This window comes from Camelina sativa, chromosome 15 (genome assembly GCF_030686135.1).
Source record: "Camelina sativa cultivar CO46 ecotype springtype chromosome 15, ASM3068613v1".
In the NCBI taxonomy this organism is placed as follows: Eukaryota; Viridiplantae; Streptophyta; class Magnoliopsida; order Brassicales; family Brassicaceae; genus Camelina; species Camelina sativa.
The window spans coordinates 25,237,882-25,262,057 of record NC_141894.1 but is presented as its reverse complement, the minus strand read 5'-3'; the positions used below and the strand labels follow the sequence as shown (position 1 = coordinate 25,262,057).

Genomic DNA, 24,176 nt, shown 5'->3' with positions numbered 1-24,176 from the left:
CCCCTCACTGTGGAATTTTCAAGTGGAACTAGGATTTTCCCCAGTGGACCTAGTTCCCATCGCCGATCCAAACAAAGGCCACCGGATGTTCCCGCCGTTATGTCACGCACCGGAGTTTCTCTGTGTAGCACAGACATCTCCATTACTCTCGGGAAGCCGCCACACCTTTGCTTCAGCTTGGCAAACGTTTGTAAAGTTAGGATTTTCCCCAGTGGACCTAACTATTAATGGCGACACTTACCACGACTACCCCTTGGCGCTGCCGATCTCTCACTCGCCGGAGAAGGTTCACGCAATGCAGATCTTCTCGCAATCCTCTGGCAGCGACCAGCCAAGACACCCTTTGCCTCTGAATCTTGGGTTTTCCCCAGTGGACCTAGATTTCAGATTAGGCCCATTAAGTCACAAAAGCCCTAAGTCCTTTAGTCCATCCTAATTATGCAATATTAGCAGGTTCAAGCTCACTTCCTCATCGTCTATGACTCGCCTCAACCAAGCTCTGTTCTGTCTCTCAGTAATCAATGGTCGAAGACTCCATTGGCGAAAGGTAACACCAGTTCCGTTTTGGCCACTCATATATCTTGTTCAGAACCTCACTTTAGTTGTTGTTAGGAGCTTGTGGTTTGAGTATAAATCTTTGCGGTTATATAGCCTATGTTCCTCGATCTGCTCTAGCATAAGTGATATGTTTGGCCTTGAACTCATGTTCAATGACGAGTATCATTTAAGCTGGTCATCTGATGTTTCCAAGCATCCTTCTATCACCAAACCCATCATCTGGATCCTGTTTCAATTGACTTGTTATGCGTCTTATCGAAGTGATCAAATCCTTAGGCACTGGATGGTAAAACAACCTTGCCTCGACTTCAAAACCATAGTCGTCCGGATCTTTGCTGGTTTGTTACGATCGGTAGTGCTTCTCGCCCCGATGGATTTCAAAGCATCGATTCTTTTCTCAACGTCTCAGCGTCTTAGTATTATGACCGAGACAAAACAACTGTCCTCTGAGTTTCTCGAGGATGGGCTTTCGACCTACCAGGATCTCACATGTACCAAGGGGCTCTCATGCTCATGGTTCACAGCTCTCTTGGATTTACAGTCGATGAATTATCTTTCTAACCTTGTAGCATTGGGGAATGCCTTCCTTTGTATTACTTTAAACTCTGAAACTTTTGCTTCTTGTACTTGTATCTGTTCCTATCCTGAATGAATGAAAGCAACTGGTTTGACAAAAAAAAAAAAAAAGAGAAATGGTTCTACACTCAATTTTAGGAGACTCTTACCACACCAGTAAAAGTCAAAGTGTCAACCCTCTGGTCCTACCGATGTTGGGGTGGGATTGGGAAGGCATGGGAGCGAATTAGATCATATAATCTCTAATTACCCCGTGAAGCCAGCATCATATCAATATACGAGTACATTTGTCAACCCCTCTCTAGGATAATCTCAAACATCTTTGGCTGATTCAATTTCATGAAAATTAAAATTTTTTTGGACATTTTGGTATTTTTACTTTCTAATCTTATTATATAAAGCTGGATCTTGAAAGTTAGTCATTCACAAGATCATGACACGTGTCAAGTATATCGATTAGATGGTGACACGTGTCAATTTCAAATTTATTAAAATATTTAAAAACAAATAAATGTAAAAATCTAAATCTATCAGAAAAAAATATATAGATAATTAACAAATCATTATTTATACATTCAAATCAAGTTAGCTGTGTCAATTCCTGCTCAACAAAATTTTGTGCCCTATGCCATTTTTTAAAATAATAACAATTATATGATGTATTTTGTAAATTTGAAAATAATGGACCCTAATATGCCTTAAAAATTTGACAAGAAGTGATGGGACCCTGTGTTGGTGCACCTTCCGCACACCCATAGAGCCGGTGTAATACCCCTCACCACGACTAAGACACGGATGAAACTAACCTTTGCTATGGCCGGCCAACTAAAACCCAATATTCCGTCAAAGAAGGACGATTTTGGCTTGGACATTCAAAAGGCCAATACAAGGGAGTGATGAGGCACACCTAAGGACCGAGAAGAAATTGCCATATCAAGAGTTATTCTCCGTCAAATGGAAAAAATGGTATGGAAAGTCAGGCTATCGGCAATGTCCCTAAGTTGGTCGAGGAACCCATAGGTAAGATTTTAGAACTAGTCTTATCTAGGGAAACCTTAGCTAGTCTAGGAAAGCTAGGAGGGGTCAAGGAAGTTGGACTAAGTCAGGCTGGTACGGGTTAAGGCGATGGTTGGCAATGGTAGTAACAGTGGACATAAGTTGCTTTAGGCAATCCGGACAGTGGCCGTACAAGCTAATGTGGGTCACTATCAGTGATCCAGACGATGGCAGTACCAGTTAACGCGGATTGTTATTAGTAGCCCGGACAATGGTGGCACCGGCCAGCACGGGATGGCTATCGGTAAAGCAGATAGTGGTATCACTAGTCGATGCGGGTTGCCATTGGTAATTTGCACGAGGGAATGATTGGTCTGGTACGTATCCTAAGCTGGCACGCAAGCAGGTAACATTATGTACCACCCACTAGTTGGATACTCGGTGGTCAGAAACGACTGTACCGGTACACTAATGGACTGGTGGTCGAGATACAAGGGTGCTTGCTGAAGGGAATGCACGGCCATGATCGTCCCATGGTGATGCCTATCCAATCAACCTTCATCCTTATCCACAAGGGCGTGAAGCTTATCCGGTGAAGTCATCCTTATCCATTCACCATGTGTTGCCACCGGAGCCGTGATGGGTGTCCGCCACGTTTCGCGCCAAGGGCCGACCAGTGCCACCTCCTGCTGGTTAAACCAACCTAAAGAGGCTGTATAAACCTCCCTTCCGCCCCCTTTTCTCCTCAGACCCAAAACTTACCAGAAAAATCTTAGAATTTATGAGCAGAGCGCGGGGAGATGCGAAGCCCCGAGGAAAGCTAGGTAAGTTCCCGATCGTGTTGAAGTAGCACGTGAATAGACTAGTTTAATTTTTGTTTATTTACTTATTTTATTGAGGTTAGATTTAATTACTTGATTAGTTTAGAATAAGTTAGTTCAGTAAGATTAAGATAGTTAAGTAAGATTAAGTTAGTTAAGTAGGATTAAGTTAGTTAAGTGAGATTAAGTTAGTAGATTATGATTAAGTTAGTAATTAGCGCTTAAGCTAAACCTGCTTAGTGTTTGGCATTAGGATTAGAACTATTTAGTGGTAATTAGCCCCTGGTTTAGGAATGCTTAGCAATTAGCATCCAAGTTAGAACTGCTTAGTAGTCATTAGCGCTTAAGTATGGAACTACTTGGTCATTGTTATGTGATTGATTAGTATGCAATTCTTGTGTGTGACTTGATATTCTTGTTTGTGATATTGCTTGTTGTATGATCCTTGTGTGCATCATGTTAGGTACCACTTGCATTGTTCCATCAGTACATGATCATATTGCATTGATGTATTGTTAGTTAGGTAACTAGCATTAGGCGGATCATGTTATCCCATCTGTCTGTTGTGCGTTGCGTGTAACTCCATAACGTTATGGCTTATGAAGGTTCCGAGCGGGTCATGCCCGGCTGAACGCTACATGACGATGTAGTACGAAGGAATGTGGATCTCTTTTAGACTTTGTGTCTAGGAGTTTTGGGCATTGCCTTGGGATATAATGTATTTTTAGAAGGCCTTACTTAGGTTAGAAGCATGCATATTCATCATCTCCGCTTCATACTTAAATTTGAGTCTTCATGCATGAAACGACCGACCCGTTTTTGTTTTTAATAATAAATATAAAATAATAATAAATAATAAAGTTAGTGGTCTCATATCCACTAGTCACCTAACCACAATCATACCAAACAACAGAAATAATAATACCAATAAATAACCAATAACCAATATCAAATAACCCGTAATAATTCCAAATCAATAAACTAAAGATCCAATCAACATAAACCAGAAAACCAGCAATCCTAAACAACATTCTAGAACTTAACTCTAGCAACCTAACAGAAGCTAGACAACAACAAAACAAGCCACTAGTACATCCTCCTCCTTATCACCTTGATTCGACGATCACACTTTACCTTTACCTGCACCACAAACACAAATTGAGATGCATAAGTATTTGATAAACACTCAGTGAGGCAATCCTCCCATCTACTGGGCTATACACACAAGCAATTGAGATACTCTAACCATCAAACAACAATCAACAAACAAACCAGACATTGCATCGACCGACACCAACCATGCATCGACCGACACCAACAGGGGATGCATCGACCGACAAAAGTCCTGCATTGACCGATGCAAGACTAGCCTGCATCGACCGACACTAACACTGCATCTACCGACGCATGCTCGACAATTCACGAAAAACCCCTAGTTGCATCGACCGACGCCTCCACATGGCATCGACCGATGTTCCTAGGTCATCGCGCCGTCCTCGCATTGCATCGACCGATGCACATGCCGAGCATCGTGTTTCTCCGAAGCTTCTCGCTGGATCTTCATTCCTACAACCACCAAACTCGATCCCAAGCCACAAGAAAGCTTCACAAAGCCTTATTAACGTTCTAACAAGCCAAACAACACATAATCAAGCAGATCAGAGAAATATCAAGCTTAGATATGCCATGGTCATGCACTCACCTTTGCCAAGAAGATTCTGAACCTCAAACAAGCAAAACAACGCTACTAGGAAGCGATCCTACAACGATCCCAGCTACAGGTCTCTACAGGAACAGTCTCAATCTCCCAAAATCTCACCAAGAAAACTTAGGACTTTTTCTCTCTTTTCTTTTCTCTCAAAAACGGTCAATCTCGTCGAATGACGACAAAACACGACTTAAATGTTTTCCCTAACCCAAAACGCAGCGTTTAACTTAAACTCGTCCGCACAGAACCAACCTTGCATCGACCGATGCACATAGTGCATCGATCGATGCATCCCCTAAACTGGGATTCCGGTTCGCGGATGTTACAATGCATTTGATTTTGTTATGTTGCACTTGATTATACTTGTTGCATTGTATCATTGCTTGTTGGATGAGTTCTTAGTGCTTGCTGCTTGGGGATAGGTAGATGGGTAGGATTTCCTTAGGTATCGCTGGGTAAGATTTCCTTAGATATCGGGCTCACTAAGTAATACTAGATTACTTATGATTCTACTTTATTTTTCCAGGAATCCTTAGTCGAAAGATCTCCATAGTAGAAGCAACATGACCTAGGTGAATCAATGTAGGTTTTACAGCTTTTGTAAATTCTTACTATGTATATTATGTATGGTTTTCAAAAAGGATCTGAAAGCTATATAAAAGTTTGGTAACGATTTTCGCGTATACTACATATATGTGAAGACTCGAATTTTTCAAAATCTAAATGATTATTCCAACTGATATTAAGTCTAGTGCGGACTTAACACAACTCTCACTCACGGTACGGGTTGCAAAGCCTTAGGCCGTGTTCGAGAGGTTGGGTGCTCGCGGTTGGATGACCATGACAATTGGATTCGTTCTGAAAGCCTTGGTTGGCTAACTACGAGAGTTCTAAGTAGCGCTTCCGATTTGTTCTTATATTTAGAATGGGTCGGGGGTGTTACAGCCGAGGCTGGTTAAGTCTATCGATAAGATTTTGACACGTGTAAAAAAGTTTAGAAACGGAAAACTAACAATTTTATTATGTAAATTATAAGATTTAGTTTTCAAAGTTAGTCGTTAACTTGATGATGACATATGTCAAGTTATCAATTTAATATGTAAACACATGTCAAAATATGTATCACATGTCATTATATAAAGCTTTGTTTCAAATATGTCGATAAGAATTTGATTGTAAAATTTTGAAAAGGAAAACTTTTTTTATTATGTAAATTGTAAAATTTGGTTTTCAAAGTTAGTCTTAACGGAATCAAGACAAAATATGTCGTTAATATGATCGCAACACATGTCATTATAAAACTAATTTTAGTATACGACATATATCTTACATTGCTTTTTTTTTGTTTTTTACTCAAATTGCTCTTATATTGAATTAAGGCTGCTCTATACATAATCGTTCATGTAGCCACACTGGCTTGATTACAGATTCAGCATAAAAAAAGAGAAGAATTACATAAATTGAAATTTTGATATCCAAAACTGTAAGTCTTGAAGGATGTTGATTAGCTGTCTGTGTCGAGTACGACCATTGACGATGTTCATTAAAACTTCACAGTCCCCTTCTAGTATTATTGATGTGTAACCTTTTATCCAAGTTTGTTGTAATGCAACCAGCATTGCTTTTGCTTCCACTTCCAACCAGAGGCGTGTGAGAGATTAGCTGCACCCAAAGCTAAAGGTGATCCCAAGTTATTACAAATTATCCAACCACCAGTTGCTTCGTGATTTGAGTTGTTGTATCCTGCATCAAAATTGCACTTCACACATTCATCGGGTGGTGCTGTCCATCGAGGAATGTGTCGATCTTCATCACTTCTTTGATGAGTCCTATCTATTTTATGTGAAAGATCGTAGTATTGTTTTGCTTCTGATTTGGACCATAGGACTGTTTTTGATGGACTCTCCCTATAGGATCTTACATTGCTTTTAATTTTTAAAAAATTATCTCCATTCCATTTTGGATTATCATTTTATAAGTAACTATTTTTTCATATTCTTCCACTATATTCATGTATCTTAAGTATTTTTATGTTGTTAAATGAGTTGAAAATCAATTAAAACACTATTTGAACAATTTCATTCTAAATTTATTATAGAAGCATGATATATCATATCTAACATTTTGTCAATTTTTATATTTATCTCTAGCGTAGTTTCCATTATCTACTTTGGATGTTTGATTATTTTCTAGCATATTCATGTATCATTTTTAATGAGAAAATCACGTTTTTAAATGTTTTTGTAATACATCTTCTTATCTCAAATATTTTTTTTTTGTAATTTTTCATATTTGTATCATTACACTTTTGTGATATAATAGAAAACTATGTAAAGATCAATATTTTGTTTATTTTATTTATGTCTCAGGTTTAAGTAAACTATGTAAACTTTTCCTTACCAAAAAAAAAAAAAAAGTAAAAAAACTATGTAAACTTTTAAACTATGCACTCTCTCTCTCTCTTCTCAGAAGCTACATCACATCAGAGTATTCCTATTACAAAAGTCCCATGGACAGAAGTAAAAAAACCGACGAAGTTACTAGAACCTCTTTTGTATGCAAATACACTGTTTGGTAAGAGAGTTACAAAGATACAGAGGCGAAAAAACACCGGCGTTAAGGGCCACATCAATCAAAAGAACGTGTCACCTTGGGTCCTTTCCCGGGAATAAATAGAGTCTCTCAGGCGCGTTCATCATTCACATGGTTTTGGACCTCCGGTTGGCTGTCCAGTGGCATGTACTGTGCCATTATGGCTCTGATCTCTGAGTCCATGTATTGCTGTAAAACCAGGGACATAGAAAGGTTACAACAGTTTCCCCAAACAATGGAAATGGCAAGCAACGGAAATGGCAACTGTGTTAAGGTCCAAAGGAGTAAATATGAGATTATAGTAGAACTATGTTTAAATAGACATCTCAGGCCACAATAAAACGAAGATTAATTTTTGCTTTTTAACACAGCAGACAAAAGAGATGAAGGATGAACTGAAAAAACTTACCCTTAACCTATATTTGTAAACGAGGTACGCCCCACCAGCTGCAAGTCCCAATGATAACATTATAAGCCAAACGGCTGCCCAAGCTGATCTCACTTGTGCACCCGTCTTGCCTAAATTTTAACCAAAAGAACCAGTACAAGTTATTTGTATGCATGAGAATATTAATAGAAGTGTAGAAATCCTAGTTCAAGAAAACTCACTGATGCAAGTGTCATGGTCTCTCATGTAGAGAAGGTCCCCACTACAAGAGCACTCGTAGCTTCCCCAGGTGTTCTTACAGCTACATTCCGGGCACTGACAGGCTTTCTTCTCTTTGCATTCATTAATGTCTAGTGAAGGAAGCATGAAAAATTGAAAATTCTTCAGCAATAGAGTAACACACAGAAGTACGGTAACCCAAGTGTTAACAGAGGTCTAACCATCACACTTCTTAATTCCGTCTCCTTTAAATCCCGGAGGACACTCGCATTTAACACTGTCCTTGTCCTGAAGGCATTACATGTTGAGACATAAGTATCTTACTATACGGTGAGAATGTGCAAAATGAGTTAACGTACAGATTAAAACACTAACCACACAAGCAGAGAACGCATGTCCATCTCTCTCTTCATGCCAACAACCTCCATTGTTAATTGTGCATCTCCCTGGCCCGCTTGCTGCAATGCCAACACCGATTAAGTATGAAATGTGAAAAAGAACAGAAGCACAAAAAAAGGCATAACACACAACATCATCCATCTCTGCTGGGAAAGATGGAATATAAAAGTACAAAGTTTCCGTGAGATTAAACCAACATTAAATATTAGATTACACCAGGAAAATGTGAGCTATATAAAATCTAAGAGGGTATACCGAAAAATTTCTTAATAATTCACTAAATAAGAATTACAGAGCTGCTAAAAGAAGATCACATAATGTCTCTGTGTGCTAGTAACTAGACTATTATGTTGCCATATTCTTAATGCTACTAAATAATACAAGTCTGATAAAATTATAAGATAAGAACTAGTAAAAATATGACATGAATACTCACGTTCACAGTGGCTGTAACCATCCCCTTTGAATCGCACACCATCAACTGTAGGACACTCGCATACCCTTCCGCGAAATGTATCCTGCAGATTACACAGATTAACAATGATATCATAGAATTTTTTCCAAGCAAGTTTAAATTTACCTTGCAAGCAGTTATGTTGGCTGATTTATCTTGCCAACAACCGCCATTGTTATCTAAGCACTCGTTTGATTCCACATCTGCAATTGTAACAGAAGATGCAAATTTCAAATTACACAAAACATGTTAGAAGGTGTGATCACTATTATAGTTTACAATAGATTCCAAACATTTATTTGATGTCGAGCACGGGTCATCAAAATTCAAACTCTATATGATTAACAGACAAATCCTAGTCAAAAAGTAGAGGTGTGTATTACAGCATTGGTTTGGATAATTAGTGTATGTAAAAAAGATAGCTACTCCCAAGGATAGTTAGGATCAGGTGGTTCGCATAAAAGCACAGGGAGCTGTGGGCATCTATAATTAATGCCCCAAATATATCCAAATTTAGATTAAGTATAAGTATTGCTAGGGTATGGGACAGGTATTTCACATATTTGGTGGGGACCCAAATTCCAGAAACTTAAACCAACAAAACTTACGCGATACACCAAAACATATTCCGATGGATATAAAGGTGAGTATGTGTACAATCAGAAATGCCTACAAATAGTCAAGACCAACAATATTATACCTGTGCTGAGACATATAGCTGGTTCAGTGGTCTCCTCAAAACCAGAGCATAGAGCCTTGAGTACTGCACTCTTCTCCAACTTGCCTGCACGGGAACACTTTTATAACAAGCTAAACTACATGTATTGAAGTCTTAAGTTCAACTCTGCAAGACAAACCTCGGTACTGTCTGTTGTTGACAACCAAGGAAGGCAATATGGTAACATCACCCCTTGAACCCTTGCCAACCTACATAATATATTATGTAAATCCCAAACAGGTTCCTAAAAGAACATAACATTGACATGCCTGCAGAAAAATTGAGACGTAAAAAACACATAAGTAAAATTTACTTGAGCATTTTGTTCTTCCTTTAGAACTGGATTGTCCATGTCAGCATCAGGGTCTCCCATACACTTGTCAAGTTTTCTACTATCAATTCCTGTACAAACATAGAAAATAATTGATCTGAACTACCATAACTTACCCGACTTGTAGGCATTATTATCCCATAACAAAAAAAGGGGGATTTTTGCTTCCTATGAAAGAAACACTCACCAAGAGATTTGATAACAGAATCAGCACAATCTTTGTTGTATTTCTTTTCCTTCATGGGACATCTGATCTGGAAATCAGTGACATAATCCCACCAGACCCAGGGTTTCCCAGTTTCATTCGCCACCTTGTAAACACAAAGTTGTCTCAAATTTTCTACAACAACGTCTTTTCCATCATATCCTGAGCTGAAGTCCTGTTCTGGATCAGGAGCGCAATACCTTCCCTTGTTGATACACTGAGACTTGCACTGCCGGCTCAGAGTGAAAGTGTGAGGGCAATACCAGGTGATGTAGTGAGGTCTAAACTGCGTGAAACCTCCTTTCTCGAGAATCTGAGCGGCACCCTTGAAATCCTTGACGAATTCCATCAACATGTCACACTTAACCCCACATTCATCATTGCTGTTGGTCCACAATTCATACTCAACACGGTCATCAGGGTGCGGAACAGCTTCTCTCCAGTCAAGATTCAAGTTGACCATATCCCCTCCACTAATGGCTTTCTTCAATTTTTCACCAAAACCTTTGGTAACAAGAGCAGAAGGTATGGTAATATTCTCAATGTATTTTGCAGACGCAACATCCTCTTCAGGTGTATCCATGGTAATCAAAGGTTCATCAACATTGTCTGCCACAAGAACAGCAGAAGCACCGGCTTTCTGTGCATTCCAGACCTTTAAAGCGAAAAAACAATCTACACAACAACACATAACCTCCCACCATTAGGCTAAGTAAGTTAAGATATGACTGATTATGCAGAACAGTCAAAGTAAGAAAAAAACCATCACACCCTGAAGACTCAAAACCTCTAATATTGGGTGTATTAAACCCAGTGGTTCGAATCTAACTTTAGATAGAGTGTGCTAACATCAGTATCAGTTGTAAGATCTTCAATGATAATGCCAGAAGTTAAATATAACACAACAGACTCCATTAATTAGAAAACCAACAAAATCCTAATTAAAAAAAAACAAAAGTATACCGAATAAGGAAATATACACCATTTTAGGCTAAGTAAGTTACGATTAGTCGATTATGCAGAACAATAAAGGTGAGACAATATCATCAGCACATACATACTCAACGACGAACCAATTAAGCAGAAAAGCAGAGCGAGCTTGACAACTAAAATCTCTTACTGATGAGAACACTTAACTTCGGGCTTCAACTGAAACTTCAATAACACAAAAGCACTAAATCTAACATTCAACTGTAAGATCTTCAAAACACAAATACCAAATATGTGACGTAAAATCAATCGGAAACTGAGTAATGCAAGAACCCTAGGAGGACCATCAAATTCAAATGTGAAATTAAAGTAAGAGATGTATATACCTCCACGATCAACCAAGAGGAAAATAGGCAAAGCACCAGGCTGAGACTTAAACGAAATCGAGAAATCGCTAAACTCCTTACACGATTTATGATTCTCTTTAGGGTAAACCACCGTACCAGCCATGCTTCCACCGTACTGAGGAATCCCAAAGTTTCCAATTGCACTGTCATGAGTTCCCTTTATACTTTCCGGCGAAGTCACAGATAAACTGTTCTTTTCCACCACGAATCGGGCCTCGCTCAAGGAGGTTATCATCAATAGGGAGAGAAGCAACCATGGGAGAAAGTACAGAAGCTGCTTCATCATCTTCGAGATCTCCGCCTCAAACACACCAACAAATTCAAAGAACAACGATTGAATTTTGAAATTCTCTTAAAAGTTAAGGACTCGACGACGCGACGAGTGTTTCCCGAGAACAACAGAGAGAAATTTAATAAAATTCGGGTTGGTTCAACGGTTCGGGTACGACTCGGAAAAGACTATAGATGATGACACATATGTCAAAGTCAAAACACATCTTGACGAAACAAATTTTTATTTATATAGATAATATACAGTATATATAATTATATATCATCAAGGTAAAGAGATAAGTAAAAAGACTCTTTTTTTTTTTCGTTAGGTAAATAAAAAGAGATGAACCAAGTTTTTGTATTATCTTATACAGTATCAAAGTGAAATTTGTGAATGAAGTTATTGCATAGTGATGGTGATTTTTACGAAAAAAAATCATACATTCACACTACTTTTTCTTATAGCTCTCATCCATGACGAAATACGGATGTTTATCATGAATATTGGTAACTAGTAAGTAGTGATTTACTGAAAAAACGTCACACAGTCAACACATGTTTTGCTTTAATGTTTTAATTTAATTATTTAAATGTACATGTTTAAATTTGATCAGTTTTATACTATCACAAAAGATGATTTTCTAAGACTTTTACATAAAGAAAAACATTTAATGGCTAGTTATAAATGCATTATTTATTTATAATAACATATTTTCATAATTATTAACCAGTAGTAATTCAACAAATTTTAAAACTTTAAATTAATAATTTTTGAAAATTGTAACTTTTTAGCATTAATTGATCAAAGTTTACAGCAAATTCTTTTGTGATATAAAAAAAAAAAAAAAAATCCTAAGAAATCACTTTTTATGATATAGAGAGAATATATGTTTCATTCCTATATATAAGCAATGCAATCTGTGTTATCTTCGTATAACATAGGTAGTTGTTTCACATTGATGTAAAATTTATTGCACGGTTGTATATGTTGTTATTGATCTCTTCTAAACTACTACAAAATATATATATATATGATTGTCATGACTATCTTCACAGTATTGTACTACTGTACATTATACATTTTTGCTTCACATGAGATTTGGTGTATCAATCATGCTTTTGTTTTTCTCATTTACATCTCTTTGGACATGCTTAATATATATAATGGTTTGAGTGAAAAGTGTTTTTCTTTCTTTACATTTTTCACATTTTAAGATGTCATCCCACCAAATAATCAATATATATATATATATATATATGATTTTACAATAATTTATACCGTATGATAAACCATGACACTAATAGATATATATATATATATCCCTTATATATTAATAGAGAATCACTCTTGAAAAAGTGATGATATGTCGTCGCCAGAGAGCTTGAAGCACATTTTAGCAAATAAATCCTATTAATTAATTCTAATTACGTCTATGCCATTACAGACTTAAATAAAAATTCATTAAATAAATTAAACTATTTGTAGTCATTTAATTTGAAACTATATTATACTTCTTTAAAAGAAAACAAAAATAATTTCTTTTAAAAATTTAATAATTATTCATGTTTTTTTAAAATAAATTTTATACAATTTTTTTTGCCGCGTTAAAATTATTATTTACTTTCAAATATATCACGGCTGAAACATATTTTTATATAAAATAAACGTAAATTTGAATAAAACAAAAATAATAATTATTTACAGATTTTATTTTATACCAACAAATATCAAACCCCAAAGAATAATTTTATTTACATATTGATTTATCCGCACTATATGCGGGTTGTTACCTAGTATATATATTATTCTATATGCTTTAGATTTATTAAAACTGGAGAGATAAGACATAAATCACATGTTAGAAAACTATGAAGAATTTTTCCTTCCTTATCTTGCATTCTTCCCGAAAGTAATTCATAATTCATGTAATCACATGTCTATAATTTTTTTTTGTTCTTTAACAATCCAAAACCTAATATGCTGGAGGCAGAAGTGTTGCTATGAAAGAAGACAATTTATTAGACAAGTAAGTATTGTTTTCGTTCTTTTTAAAACCAAGAATTTTTGGATATCATATCTATCTTTAATATTTTTATATTTTTGGATATCATACCTTCGTTGGAGGCCAGCCTTAGATGGATTAAGGACCCTTATAGTAATGGGAACGTCGCTCTAATTTTAAAACTAGCTTATCAAGCTTCTATCTATGCCATATGGAAAGAAAGAAACGGTAGGCTTCACTCTCAGACTGCTAGACCTCAATCTGTTGTGATTCTCGACATTCAAAATACCATTAGACTCAGGCTGGATCCTTTGTCCAGAACTCAAAGAGTGGATTCCCCTTCTCAATCCTATTTAGTTACTTGGTTTGGTCTATTTCAGTCTTAGCGACCAGGTTTGCTTTCTCGCAGCTTTTGTCACAGGAAAGGTTTGTTCTCCTGGTCTTTGTTGGCCACTGGCTTGTAAGTTGTGACGTTTAATGGAAATTAAGTTAAAATATATATATATATATATATATTATATATACATATATATATATTATATATATATATATTTTATATTTCATCTCACACTCTCACTGAATATAAATTAACGTTAATGTATATTTCAATTTTGCAAAATTAAAATAGTGTAATGCATATGCATTCATGGAGTGCATGTGAGGATCGGAGATCTTTAGTACGTTTTGTAAAGGAACTAAAAATGGAGTTCCTACTAAATGTAAAATGTGACTAATAACTTCTCTTTTTGCCTCTTTCCATGTGACAAAACCGCTTATATATTTTGACGGCTAAAAGAAATAAAATAAACAGTTTATATAAATAATAATATATGTTATTTTGGAGATCGTATTAATCTTTAGTTCTAAACAAATTAAAAATTAGAGCGTTCAAGGAGTGTGACGATTATTCGAATGTAGATATTTTGAAAAACAAATAGTGTTTAAAACATGTGTTAAAAATAACAGGGAAAACGACAATACATTGAAACGAATAGTGATTTTGGATTTTAGGAAAGGACTGAGTATAGATGAAAATATTTATCCTAATAATTTCAAATTTGTTAATTTATGTGGTCATTCATAGGAGAAATAACTAAGTTTATGAACCCGATTTTTTTTCTTCTTTTTTTACGTATCTTAAACATGCATTGAATAACTAAGTTTAGCCGTTTAGGTTTTATCAAGGCTTATAGAGATGTGAAAGAAAAAAAACACAATAAGACACCTAACAAATATTTACGAATTAATTCGAGAAGCCATAAAAATTATAAAACAAGACGCTACACGATTCACATATAGCTTGAGCTTGACTGATATGTTAAATTAGTAGTAGAATAATAGGATAGATGATCAATTATCAAATGGTTGAATAAATAAAAAAAACGCCAATAATTTAAAATTGAATATGAATGAGTCTTTCCGTAAAAAAAAAAATCTTATACCAATTCAAGCCAATGAATATACCAAATGTTTGGTTGGGCTAGATGCAGAAAATTATATTGCTGGGGTCATGCTTTTTATTCTTTGAATGGGTTGGAGTTGGACACTATTAAATGAGTTTACATTAATTACTTATACAGAAAAAAAAAAAAAAATAGACAGTGACCTGGTGGTGAATGGTGGTGACCTCCTCCATACGTTTTGGTTTGGAAGAGATCAATATTATTTAACATAACTAAAAATGGTGGTGACCTGAATGGTGGTGACATTGTTTTATCTTATGTTTAAATTAAAACAGAGTTTTTTTTGGAAAACTTTGTTAATTTTTAGGTCATATAAAAATATATGGTTTATGATGTTTATTAAACTTAAGGTGCATTCCTTTTCATTTATTTTTAAACTTTTGAAAATTGGTAAAAAAAAATAGATTAATTATTTGTATACATATTTGGTTACTATGGATTTTAGAAGAATTATTGGTGTGTTTGACAATCTTATTATATAAAGTTGGGTTTTAAAAGTTAGTCATTAACAAGATTTTGACATGTGTAAAAGTTTAGATCTTATAATAGAAAGTTGGGTTTTGAAAGTTAGCCATTAACCAGATTTTGACATGTGTAAAAGTTTCTATTTAATAGGAAGGATCTGAGATTAAAACAAAAATAAAATATTTTGTTTTAAACAATATTAATAATGTAAAAAGATAATTATAAAAAAAAGTTACAAAATTAAAAGTTTTTTTTTAAAATAATTATAAGGAGATTATATATATAGATATGTTCAATAAAATTCAAAATTATAACATTATTTACTTATTTTTAATTTTCATTTATTAAGGCCTTGAATGGCTGTAGATTTTAAAAGTGTTTTTGGTTTTAGATTTTTCAAAAATCCACTTTAAAGCCAATCAAGATTATGCAAAAACTGGATTTCCTAAAATTTAGAGAATCCAGATTTTGTTGGGTTTTGGTAATTTTCAAAGAAAAACCAAAACCTATGTTTTACTAGTTTTTCATTTTTAAGCGTGACTTGATTTTTTTTTTCTGTTTTTCTTTTTTAAATAAATTTTTAACACAAAATCTAAAAACCATAAACCAAAATCTAAAATCTAAAAACTAGAAACTAGAATTCAAAAACTATTTAAAAACTTGTAAACATTCATGGCCTAATTCTATACACGTGGTAATATCTAGGAATTTTTTTATCTAGATAAGGATCCGCCCGATGTATAAGTTTTAAAATATTTTAAATAAAATTAAATTTAACAAAAATATATTAAAATTTGATGTACATTATATATAATTTTTTTTCTCTAAGACACTTATTTATGTTTATTTACAATTTTTTGTTTTAAATTGGAAAAAATAGATTAATTATTTGTATACATATTTGGTTACTATGGATTTTAGAAGAATTCTTGGTGTGTTTGACAATCCCCTATATATTAATAGAGGAACATTATGGCAAAAGAAGCTGAGGTGTCAGCATTACAAAGCTTGGACACTATTTCCTTTATTTGTCATCAGCTTTTACTAATATTTACATTTATTTACTATTGTATTTTTCCCAAAATTAAATTTTTTATATTTTTTTTCTAACTTAATTTTATTCTTTAATTATAATCTCATAAAATCTTTAAAATGAATTTTAAGAACTCTTTGTTCATATGATATAATAATATAAGATTGTTACTATAATAATTCTCACCGGTTAAATTATAATTATTATACAATTTTTTTATAGATATACTACACAATCAAATTTTAGATTTTTCAGTTACCGATAAATATAATAGATTTTTACATAAATATTACAGTAAAAACATTTAATAATAATTTTATACCGCACTATGTGCGGGTTGTTACTAGTTGGTTTATAAAGAATGAAAATAAGAAAATAGTATTTTTCTTAGTAAAATTTATTAAAAAATTAGAATTAAAAAAATGCTGAGAAAAACTATCAGCACCAAAAACTCTCTGTTAATATATAGAGATCAGTATTATATTTGTGGTTAATAAAAGAGAAATTCATATATTTGTGTGTGAGAAACTTTTTATTTATAAATGGTTTTATTTGTATTTATATTGTCTGGATAGAATAATTAAAAAAAAAAAAAACTAGTTTCGTCGTCGATATGTGTTTTTGACTAGGCGTCGTCTCTATAGTCTTCCACTCCCATCTAAGACGTTGAACAAACCACACTCAAGAGAAACTTGGCCACCATCATCGAGCACATACAAGGACGAGGATTTTCGAATTCAATCATCTCTTTTGAATGATCTGCTTCCATCTACCTGCTCCTTAATCTTTGATTTAATCCTTTTGAGTTTGAGTTGATTTGGTGGTGTGTTTGAGGCGGAGATCTCAAAGATGATGAAGCAGCTCCCGTGTTTTCTTCCATGGCTGCTTCTCTCCCTCTTGGTGATGACCGAGGCGCGATTCGTGGTGGAGAAGAACAGTTTGTCGGTAACTTCGCCGGAGAGTATAAAGGGAACTCATGACAGTGCAATTGGTAACTTTGGGATTCCTCAGTACGGTGGAAGCATGGCTGGTACGGTGGTTTACCCCAAAGAGAATCAGAAATCGTGTAAAGAGTTTAGCGATTTCTCGATTTCGTATAAGTCTCAGCCTGGTGCTTTGCCTACTTTTCTCTTGGTTGATCGTGGAGGTACTTTTTAATTTCACTACTGGTATCGATTTGATTTGATTTGTTGTGATTCCCTCTTCTTCTTCTTCTTCTTCTTCTTCTTCTTCTTCTTCTTCTTCTAGCATCGCAAGTTTGTAACTTTGTATCTTACAATTGATGTTAGATTTAGACGACCTCTTTATGTAATTTTGAAGTTAAAATTGAAGCCTAAGATTAGTGTTCTCATCCGTTGACTCTTCTGCGTAATCATAGCCTAATGGGTGCATATTTCCTTTTTCGATACCCTTTTGCTTTTTACTTGGCACTTTGTTGGAGATCTTACAACTGATGTTAGATTTAGGGCCACGACTTTGTTTTTAGGATGTGGTGGTTCTTGCCCCTATTTTGGTTGCTCTGTATAATCATATCTCACGCATACTTAGCCTAAATGGTTGGCGGTTACATTTTGTTGTGTAGATTGTTTCTTCGCTTTGAAGGTCTGGAATGCACAGAAAGCGGGTGCTTCTGCTGTTCTTGTGGCAGACAATGTTGATGAGCCTTTGATTACCATGGATACACCTGAAGAGGATGTTTCTTCTGCTAAGTACATTGAGAATATCACCATACCTTCTGCTCTTGTTACCAAAAGTTTCGGTGAAAAGCTGAAGAAAGCCATTAGTGGAGGGGATATGGTCAACTTGAATCTTGATTGGAGAGAAGCTGTTCCGCACCCTGATGATCGTGTTGAGTATGAATTGTGGACCAACAGCAACGATGAATGCGGGGTTAAGTGTGACATGTTGATGGAGTTTGTAAAAGATTTCAAGGGCGCGGCTCAAATTCTCGAGAAAGGCGGCTTCACGCAGTTTAGACCTCATTACATCACCTGGTATTGCCCTCACGCTTTCACGTTGAGCCGACAGTGCAAGTCGCAGTGTATCAACAAGGGAAGATACTGCGCTCCTGATCCAGAGCAGGACTTTAGCTCAGGATACGATGGCAAAGATGTGGTCGTTGAAAACTTGAGACAGCTTTGTGTTTACAAGGTGGCAAACGAAACTGGGAATCCCTGGGTCTGGTGGGATTACGTCACTGACTTCCAGATCAGATGTCCCATGAAGGAAAAGAAATACAATAAAGATTGTGCTGAGTCTGTTATCAAATCTCTTGGTGGGTGTTTCTTCTTACAGGTCTCGAAAATTAAAGACAAGCAATTTTTTTTTTTTTTAGGAGAATGTGGTCATATTTTCTACGTATATCTCTACAGGTATTGATAGCAAAAAAATTGACAAGTGTATGGGAGACCCTGATGCTGACATGGACAATCTAGTTCTAAAGGAAGAACAAGACGCTCAGGTAAATCTATTACATCTGAATTTTCGTCCGGGGATCTCACTGTTGTATTCTTTAAGCAGCCGTTTGGGATTGACATTTAATATTATGTAGGTTGGCAAGGGTACGAGGGGTGATGTTACCATATTGCCTACCTTAGTTGTCAACAACAGACAGTACCGAGGTTTGTCCTTCAGTGTTCAACTTAAGACTTCCAACACATGTAGTTAAGCTTGTTATATAATTGTTTCCTTGCAGGCAAGTTGGAGAAAAGTGCAGTACTCAAGGCTCTATGCTCTGGTTTTGAGGAGTCAACTGAACCAGCTATATGCCTCAGCACAGGTATGTTTTGCATACCCTTACCTAGAATATCCAACCCGATACTCGAACGCCTAGAGGCCCTAGACTAAGATTTTCCTTCTTATAGTTTTATTTTCTGAATTACATGCCCAGTGGTCGGTCATCAAATAAATGGCTGAAATGTAAACTTTGTACACTGGTGATCACACTTAAAAACACTTATTGTGAAATTTTAAATTTGCAATCTTCTATTGCATTTGACAGATATGGAGACAAACGAGTGCTTAGATAATAATGGCGGTTGTTGGCAAGATAAATCAGCCAATATAACTGCTTGCAAGGTACATTGTGATAATTCCTGGCAAGAATTTCTGTTAAATCTACTAATCTGCTTAATTTGCAGGATACTTTTCGTGGAAAAGTATGTGTATGTCCTGTAGTTGATGGTGTGCGATTTAAAGGGGATGGTTACAGCCACTGTGAGGGTAAGTGATCAGGTCGTCTTTCATAAAGTTTTTATAGTTAAGTTGACTTATGACTTATGTTATACAGTCCCAATCGAGAATGGCCAAATATTTCTCAGGTTTCTTACAGAGTGTGACATTCTGTGGTCTTACAGTATGGAATATATCATATAATTCCTAGTCAGTGAACTGTAAAGAGGATGTTGGGTTAAAAAGATAATCTTGGCTGCGTGATCACTACAACTAGTGGCAAAAGTATTTTTACAATAGGATCAACTGGGCTGACTTCTACAATAGGATATTGTGTTCTTTGCATTTGCTGTTGTGCTTCTATTTGATTCGTACATATTTGGTGTTTTGCATTGCAGCAAGCGGGCCAGGGAGATGCACAATTAACAATGGAGGTTGTTGGCATGAAGAGAGAGATGGACATGCGTTCTCTGCTTGTGTGGTCAGTGTTTCATCTGTATAACACATTTTGCACAATCTCACCGTGTAAGATACTTATGTCTCAACATGTAATGCCTTCAGGACAAGGACAGTATTAAATGCGAGTGTCCTCCAGGATTTAAAGGAGACGGTGTTAAGAAGTGTGAAGGTTAGACCTCTGTTAACACTTGGGTTACTGTACTTCTTTGTGTTATTCCATAAACATCTGCTGAAGAATTTTCATGATTCCTTCACTAGACATTAATGAATGCAAGGAGAAAAAAGCCTGTCAGTGCCCGGAATGTAGCTGTAAGAACACCTGGGGAAGCTATGAGTGCTCTTGTAGTGGGGACCTTCTCTACATGAGAGACCATGACACTTGCATCAGTGAGTTTTCATGAACTAGGATTTCTACACTTCTATTAATGCATACAAATAACTTGTACTGTTTTTTTTTGGTTGAAATTTAGGCAAGACGGGTGCACAAGTGAGATCAGCTTGGGCAGCCGTTTGGCTTATTATGTTATCATTGGGACTTGCAGCTGCTGGTGCGTACCTCGTTTACAAATATAGATTGAGGGTAAGCTTTTAATCCATCCTTCTCCTCGCTTATCGGCTTTCTTTTTTGTGGTAAAAGCGAAAGAATAGTCTCTTCTGTTTGAGTGGTCTGAGATGTTGGTTAAAACATGATTCTTCTCTAACATCATATCATGTCTTACCATATCCATTGCTTGGGGAAATGTTTTTTGAACTTGCTATGTCCCTGGTTTTACAGCAATACATGGACTCAGAGATCAGAGCCATAATGGCACAGTATATGCCACTGGACAGCCAGCCCGAGGTTCCAAACCACGTGAATGATGAACATGCCTGAGAGAGCTTTATGGTCGATCTATTTAATTTCCGGGAAGGACTTAAGGTGACGCGTTCTTTTAATTGATGTGGCCCTTGATGTCAGTCTTTATCTCGCCTCTGTTGTATCTTTGTAACTCTTTACCAAATAGTGTATTTGCAACAAAAAAAAAAAGATATTTCAAAGTTACTTACTGTCTTTTTTCACTTGTCCACGGGACTTTTGTAATAGGGAAACTCTGATGTAGCGTCAGAGAAATGGGCAAGCTAGCCTAGCTAGTCAATAGAATCAAACATCAATATTTTGAAGTTCATCTTTAGACATTGGACAAGTTCATTTCTTTGGCTACTCTGTTTCATTTTAGCACCTTTAGAAGCGGGATAGTAGTAAGAAATAAAGGTACCACAATCTTCGTATTGTCTCACTGAATAATGGATTACACATATTGCGGTTCTTAAGTAGTTAGAATTATGCATGAACAAGGTGATTGGTAACCGAATTTGGAGGCTCCACGCTACAACGAAGCTAGTAAGGTTGGGAACCAGTCTTCCCAAACAAGACAACGAGAATCAGATAGTCTGTTGACATTTTAATCTAGATTGCTCAAAATAGATCATTAGTAAACATTTATTTTTCCAAATGAAAAGAGATAAAACAAGTAAAATCTCTAGTTTAAATGTAGTTAATAACCAAAACAAGAAGCCAAAATGTAATAAAACTAAACTGAGAATAAAGGTACCAAACTGGGAACAAAGGTACAGTGCAAAGGCCAAGGATCAACCACATAATCTAATATACGAGTTTTACTGATCAACTTATCATCCCCCAAAACATAGATCCAAGCCTGACCAGTGTTGTCGCAAGAGCACACCACGAGTCTCTTACCCTCGATGAAATAACTTGGCTGAGAGTAGTGTACGTTGTCGACTAAACCCGGCAAGTTAGGACTAGACAAAGTCATGAAATTCATCCAAACCACATCACCACCATTCTCATAGTTAATCTTGTTCTCGGTCACCCAAATATCAATCTTCTTTGTGACAATGCATTGCTTTAGCAACGAAAACCGATCTTCCCTAAAGGCCCTAAGCACGAGAGCATCCCCATCATGGTTTCTCCCACATGGTAGATCACAAAATATTTTCCACTTTTCGCTCGAGAAGTCGAATTTACGAATGTGGTAGCACAAGGGATCGTTCTCTTCACGAAAACAGACCCAGTACAAAGTTCCATTCAAGGATACAGCACTTTCACCACTAACAGCGTTTGGGCTACTACTGTTACCAGGTTCTGACTTGTAGTCTATCCACACATCGGACGCAAAGTCATAAATTTTCCACATGTCAAAGTGATCATCTTCCTTCCCAGAGGAAAAAGCAACCATCTTGTATTTCTTATTGTCGTATACTATGCCGTCGACTTCCATATAAGAACCTTTAATTAAACTCGGCTTGATCCATCTACTCTGCCCCAACCATGGGTTCCATGCAACAGCTCCTCTCTTCTTGCCACATAGCAACAACTCATTGCAATCAACCAAGTTTTCAAGTTTCAAAGATTTTAAACCGGGAGTACCTAAGGTTAACTCACGTACCACTATCACGGGATCAATGCTTACCGAATAAATCTTGGATTTAGTTGCTAGGATGAACCTAAACGTCATCTTGTGGTTGTTCATGAACGTCTTGTCGTCTAAAAGAGCGTTCCATTGTTTCGATATGATTCTGAAGCGAACAAGAGATTTAGGTGGGACACGAGAGAGTATCTCTTCAATCAACTCCCATGGAAGCTTCTCCCGATGCGCCATCTCTATACCTAACTTAATTAGGGTTTTTGCTTAGTTTCTATATCTTTTTTTGTTTTTTGTTTTTTTTGCTATATTATATATTAAATAAAACAACATTAAAATTTGTTAAATACTAGATCATAAGCTAAACACTTCTATATAACTCATCGTACATCAGACTAATGCCAATTGTAACCCGCCACCCCGTTTGATCCACAACTTAGGGCTTTTGCATTTTAGTTTCTATCTTATATATTAAAAGAGAGTATATTAAAAAATAATAACTAAAATTAATAATACACTATAGTTGAAAGGAGCTCTCCTAAGCTTGACACATAATCAGCATGCTACATTTAATTTAATAAAAAGCAGATTCTAATATGGGAGAAAGATAGAACTAGTAAAAAAAGTAATCCTCTAGTTATCTTTGGATCGATGATCCTCGACTACGACCACGACCCCGTTTACCCGGTCTACCGACCATAGTCCTCTCAACGTACCCAGGGAAGAAGGACACATTTATTAATTTAAGGTGAGTTACTAGAATATTGCATAAAAGCTTCCTTATTACAAAAGTAACATACAATTGTTTGTAATGACTAGACTAACACATTGTACCTATACTACCCCTGAAACTAGTGTTGAGAAAAAACGTAATTACGACTAATGCCATTAGAAAAAAAAAAACATTGGAAGTTGGGACTAAGTCTACCGATCCTTTGATGGTAGATTTATACACGTGGACTGATTAAAGGTGTACGTCAGATATTTTTGGTACACTTAGTTGTAATGCTGGTACACTTTGCCGTCGACGTAGATGGTACACTTAGTTGTAGTGTTGGTACACTTATCGTGGACGTATATGTGTATCAAAAACTAAGTGTACCAAAAATATATGACGTACACCTTTAACAGTCAATATGACCCAAAAGATATTTATGGTAGACTAATGGCCTGTTGCGACAGATTTATTCGACAGCATTCTCTCGTTTCAAATATTTTTGGTATACTTGTTTGTTTTTTTGAAATAGTTTTCGGAGTGTAATGGTAGGTTTCTTGTCCGTGGTAGATTTAGTAAGCATTTTTGACAGCTGTAAAGTCTTACCAGAATAATACGAATTTGTTTGAGCTGTCAAAGACAGTCTAGCGTTGTGATAGACTTATTGGAGGTAGATCTAAACACGTTTGCTGTTCTTCCGATCTATGGTGTTCATGTAATAACGTTTGTAGCAGATTCATCAATCGTATTCTGTTTGTCAGCCGGAGCAAACGTCTTTTTCCTACTCTGTTTCGTTAATCTTTTCTCTGGGTTCATCCATGGAAGAGCTAGATATCGTTTCAGAAATCTATATAACTCACTTTTTATAG

General features: G+C 35.9%; 3 protein-coding genes across 3 annotated transcripts; 1 reads left to right on the top strand and 2 right to left on the bottom strand.

Moving 5' to 3' along the window:
• Positions 1-6,990: 6,990 nt before the first annotated feature.
• Positions 6,991-11,826, bottom strand: LOC104747333 (vacuolar-sorting receptor 3). The gene is made up of 12 exons (XM_010468954.3): positions 11,282-11,826; positions 9,948-10,640; positions 9,743-9,831; positions 9,569-9,638; positions 9,412-9,495; positions 8,838-8,914; positions 8,694-8,775; positions 8,234-8,316; positions 8,080-8,146; positions 7,861-7,989; positions 7,661-7,770; positions 6,991-7,440 (listed from the first exon to the last, which is right to left on the bottom strand). The coding sequence occupies exons 1-12, from the start codon at positions 11,586-11,588 to the stop codon at positions 7,342-7,344; spliced, it is 1,890 nt and encodes a 629-aa protein (XP_010467256.2). The 5' UTR covers positions 11,589-11,826; the 3' UTR covers positions 6,991-7,341.
• A 5,208-nt stretch (positions 11,827-17,034) lies between these two features.
• Positions 17,035-21,362, top strand: LOC104747332 (vacuolar-sorting receptor 4). The gene is made up of 12 exons (XM_010468953.3): positions 17,035-17,686; positions 18,122-18,814; positions 18,912-19,000; positions 19,091-19,160; positions 19,235-19,318; positions 19,541-19,617; positions 19,680-19,761; positions 20,109-20,191; positions 20,272-20,338; positions 20,428-20,556; positions 20,640-20,749; positions 20,945-21,362. Exons 1-12 carry the CDS (start codon positions 17,389-17,391, stop codon positions 21,041-21,043), a joined length of 1,881 nt encoding a protein of 626 aa, XP_010467255.2. The 5' UTR covers positions 17,035-17,388; the 3' UTR covers positions 21,044-21,362.
• A 378-nt stretch (positions 21,363-21,740) lies between these two features.
• LOC104748691 (F-box protein At2g14710-like) lies at positions 21,741-22,829 on the bottom strand. Its single transcript, XM_010470294.1, has one exon. It carries the CDS (start codon positions 22,827-22,829, stop codon positions 21,741-21,743), a length of 1,089 nt encoding a protein of 362 aa, XP_010468596.1.
• Positions 22,830-24,176: the final 1,347 nt, after the last annotated feature.

Excerpts from the sequence above, each read along its gene's own strand:
- LOC104747333 (XM_010468954.3), bottom strand. The coding sequence starts at position 11,588 with ATGATGAAGCAGCTTCTGTACTTTCTCCCATGGTTGCTTCTCTCCCTA. Across the intron at positions 8,915-9,411 it reads AGCTATATGTCTCAGCACAG|ATGTGGAATCAAACGAGTGC; the intron begins GTATAATATTGT and ends TTACAATTGCAG. Across the intron at positions 8,317-8,693 it reads TGGTTACAGCCACTGTGAAC|CAAGCGGGCCAGGGAGATGC; the intron begins GTGAGTATTCAT and ends TTGGCATTGCAG.
- LOC104747332 (XM_010468953.3), top strand. The coding sequence starts at position 17,389 with ATGATGAAGCAGCTCCCGTGTTTTCTTCCATGGCTGCTTCTCTCCCTC. Across the intron at positions 19,762-20,108 it reads TGGTTACAGCCACTGTGAGG|CAAGCGGGCCAGGGAGATGC; the intron begins GTAAGTGATCAG and ends TTTGCATTGCAG. Across the intron at positions 20,192-20,271 it reads ATGCGTTCTCTGCTTGTGTG|GACAAGGACAGTATTAAATG; the intron begins GTCAGTGTTTCA and ends TAATGCCTTCAG.
- LOC104748691 (XM_010470294.1), bottom strand. The coding sequence starts at position 22,829 with ATGGCGCATCGGGAGAAGCTTCCATGGGAGTTGATTGAAGAGATACTC.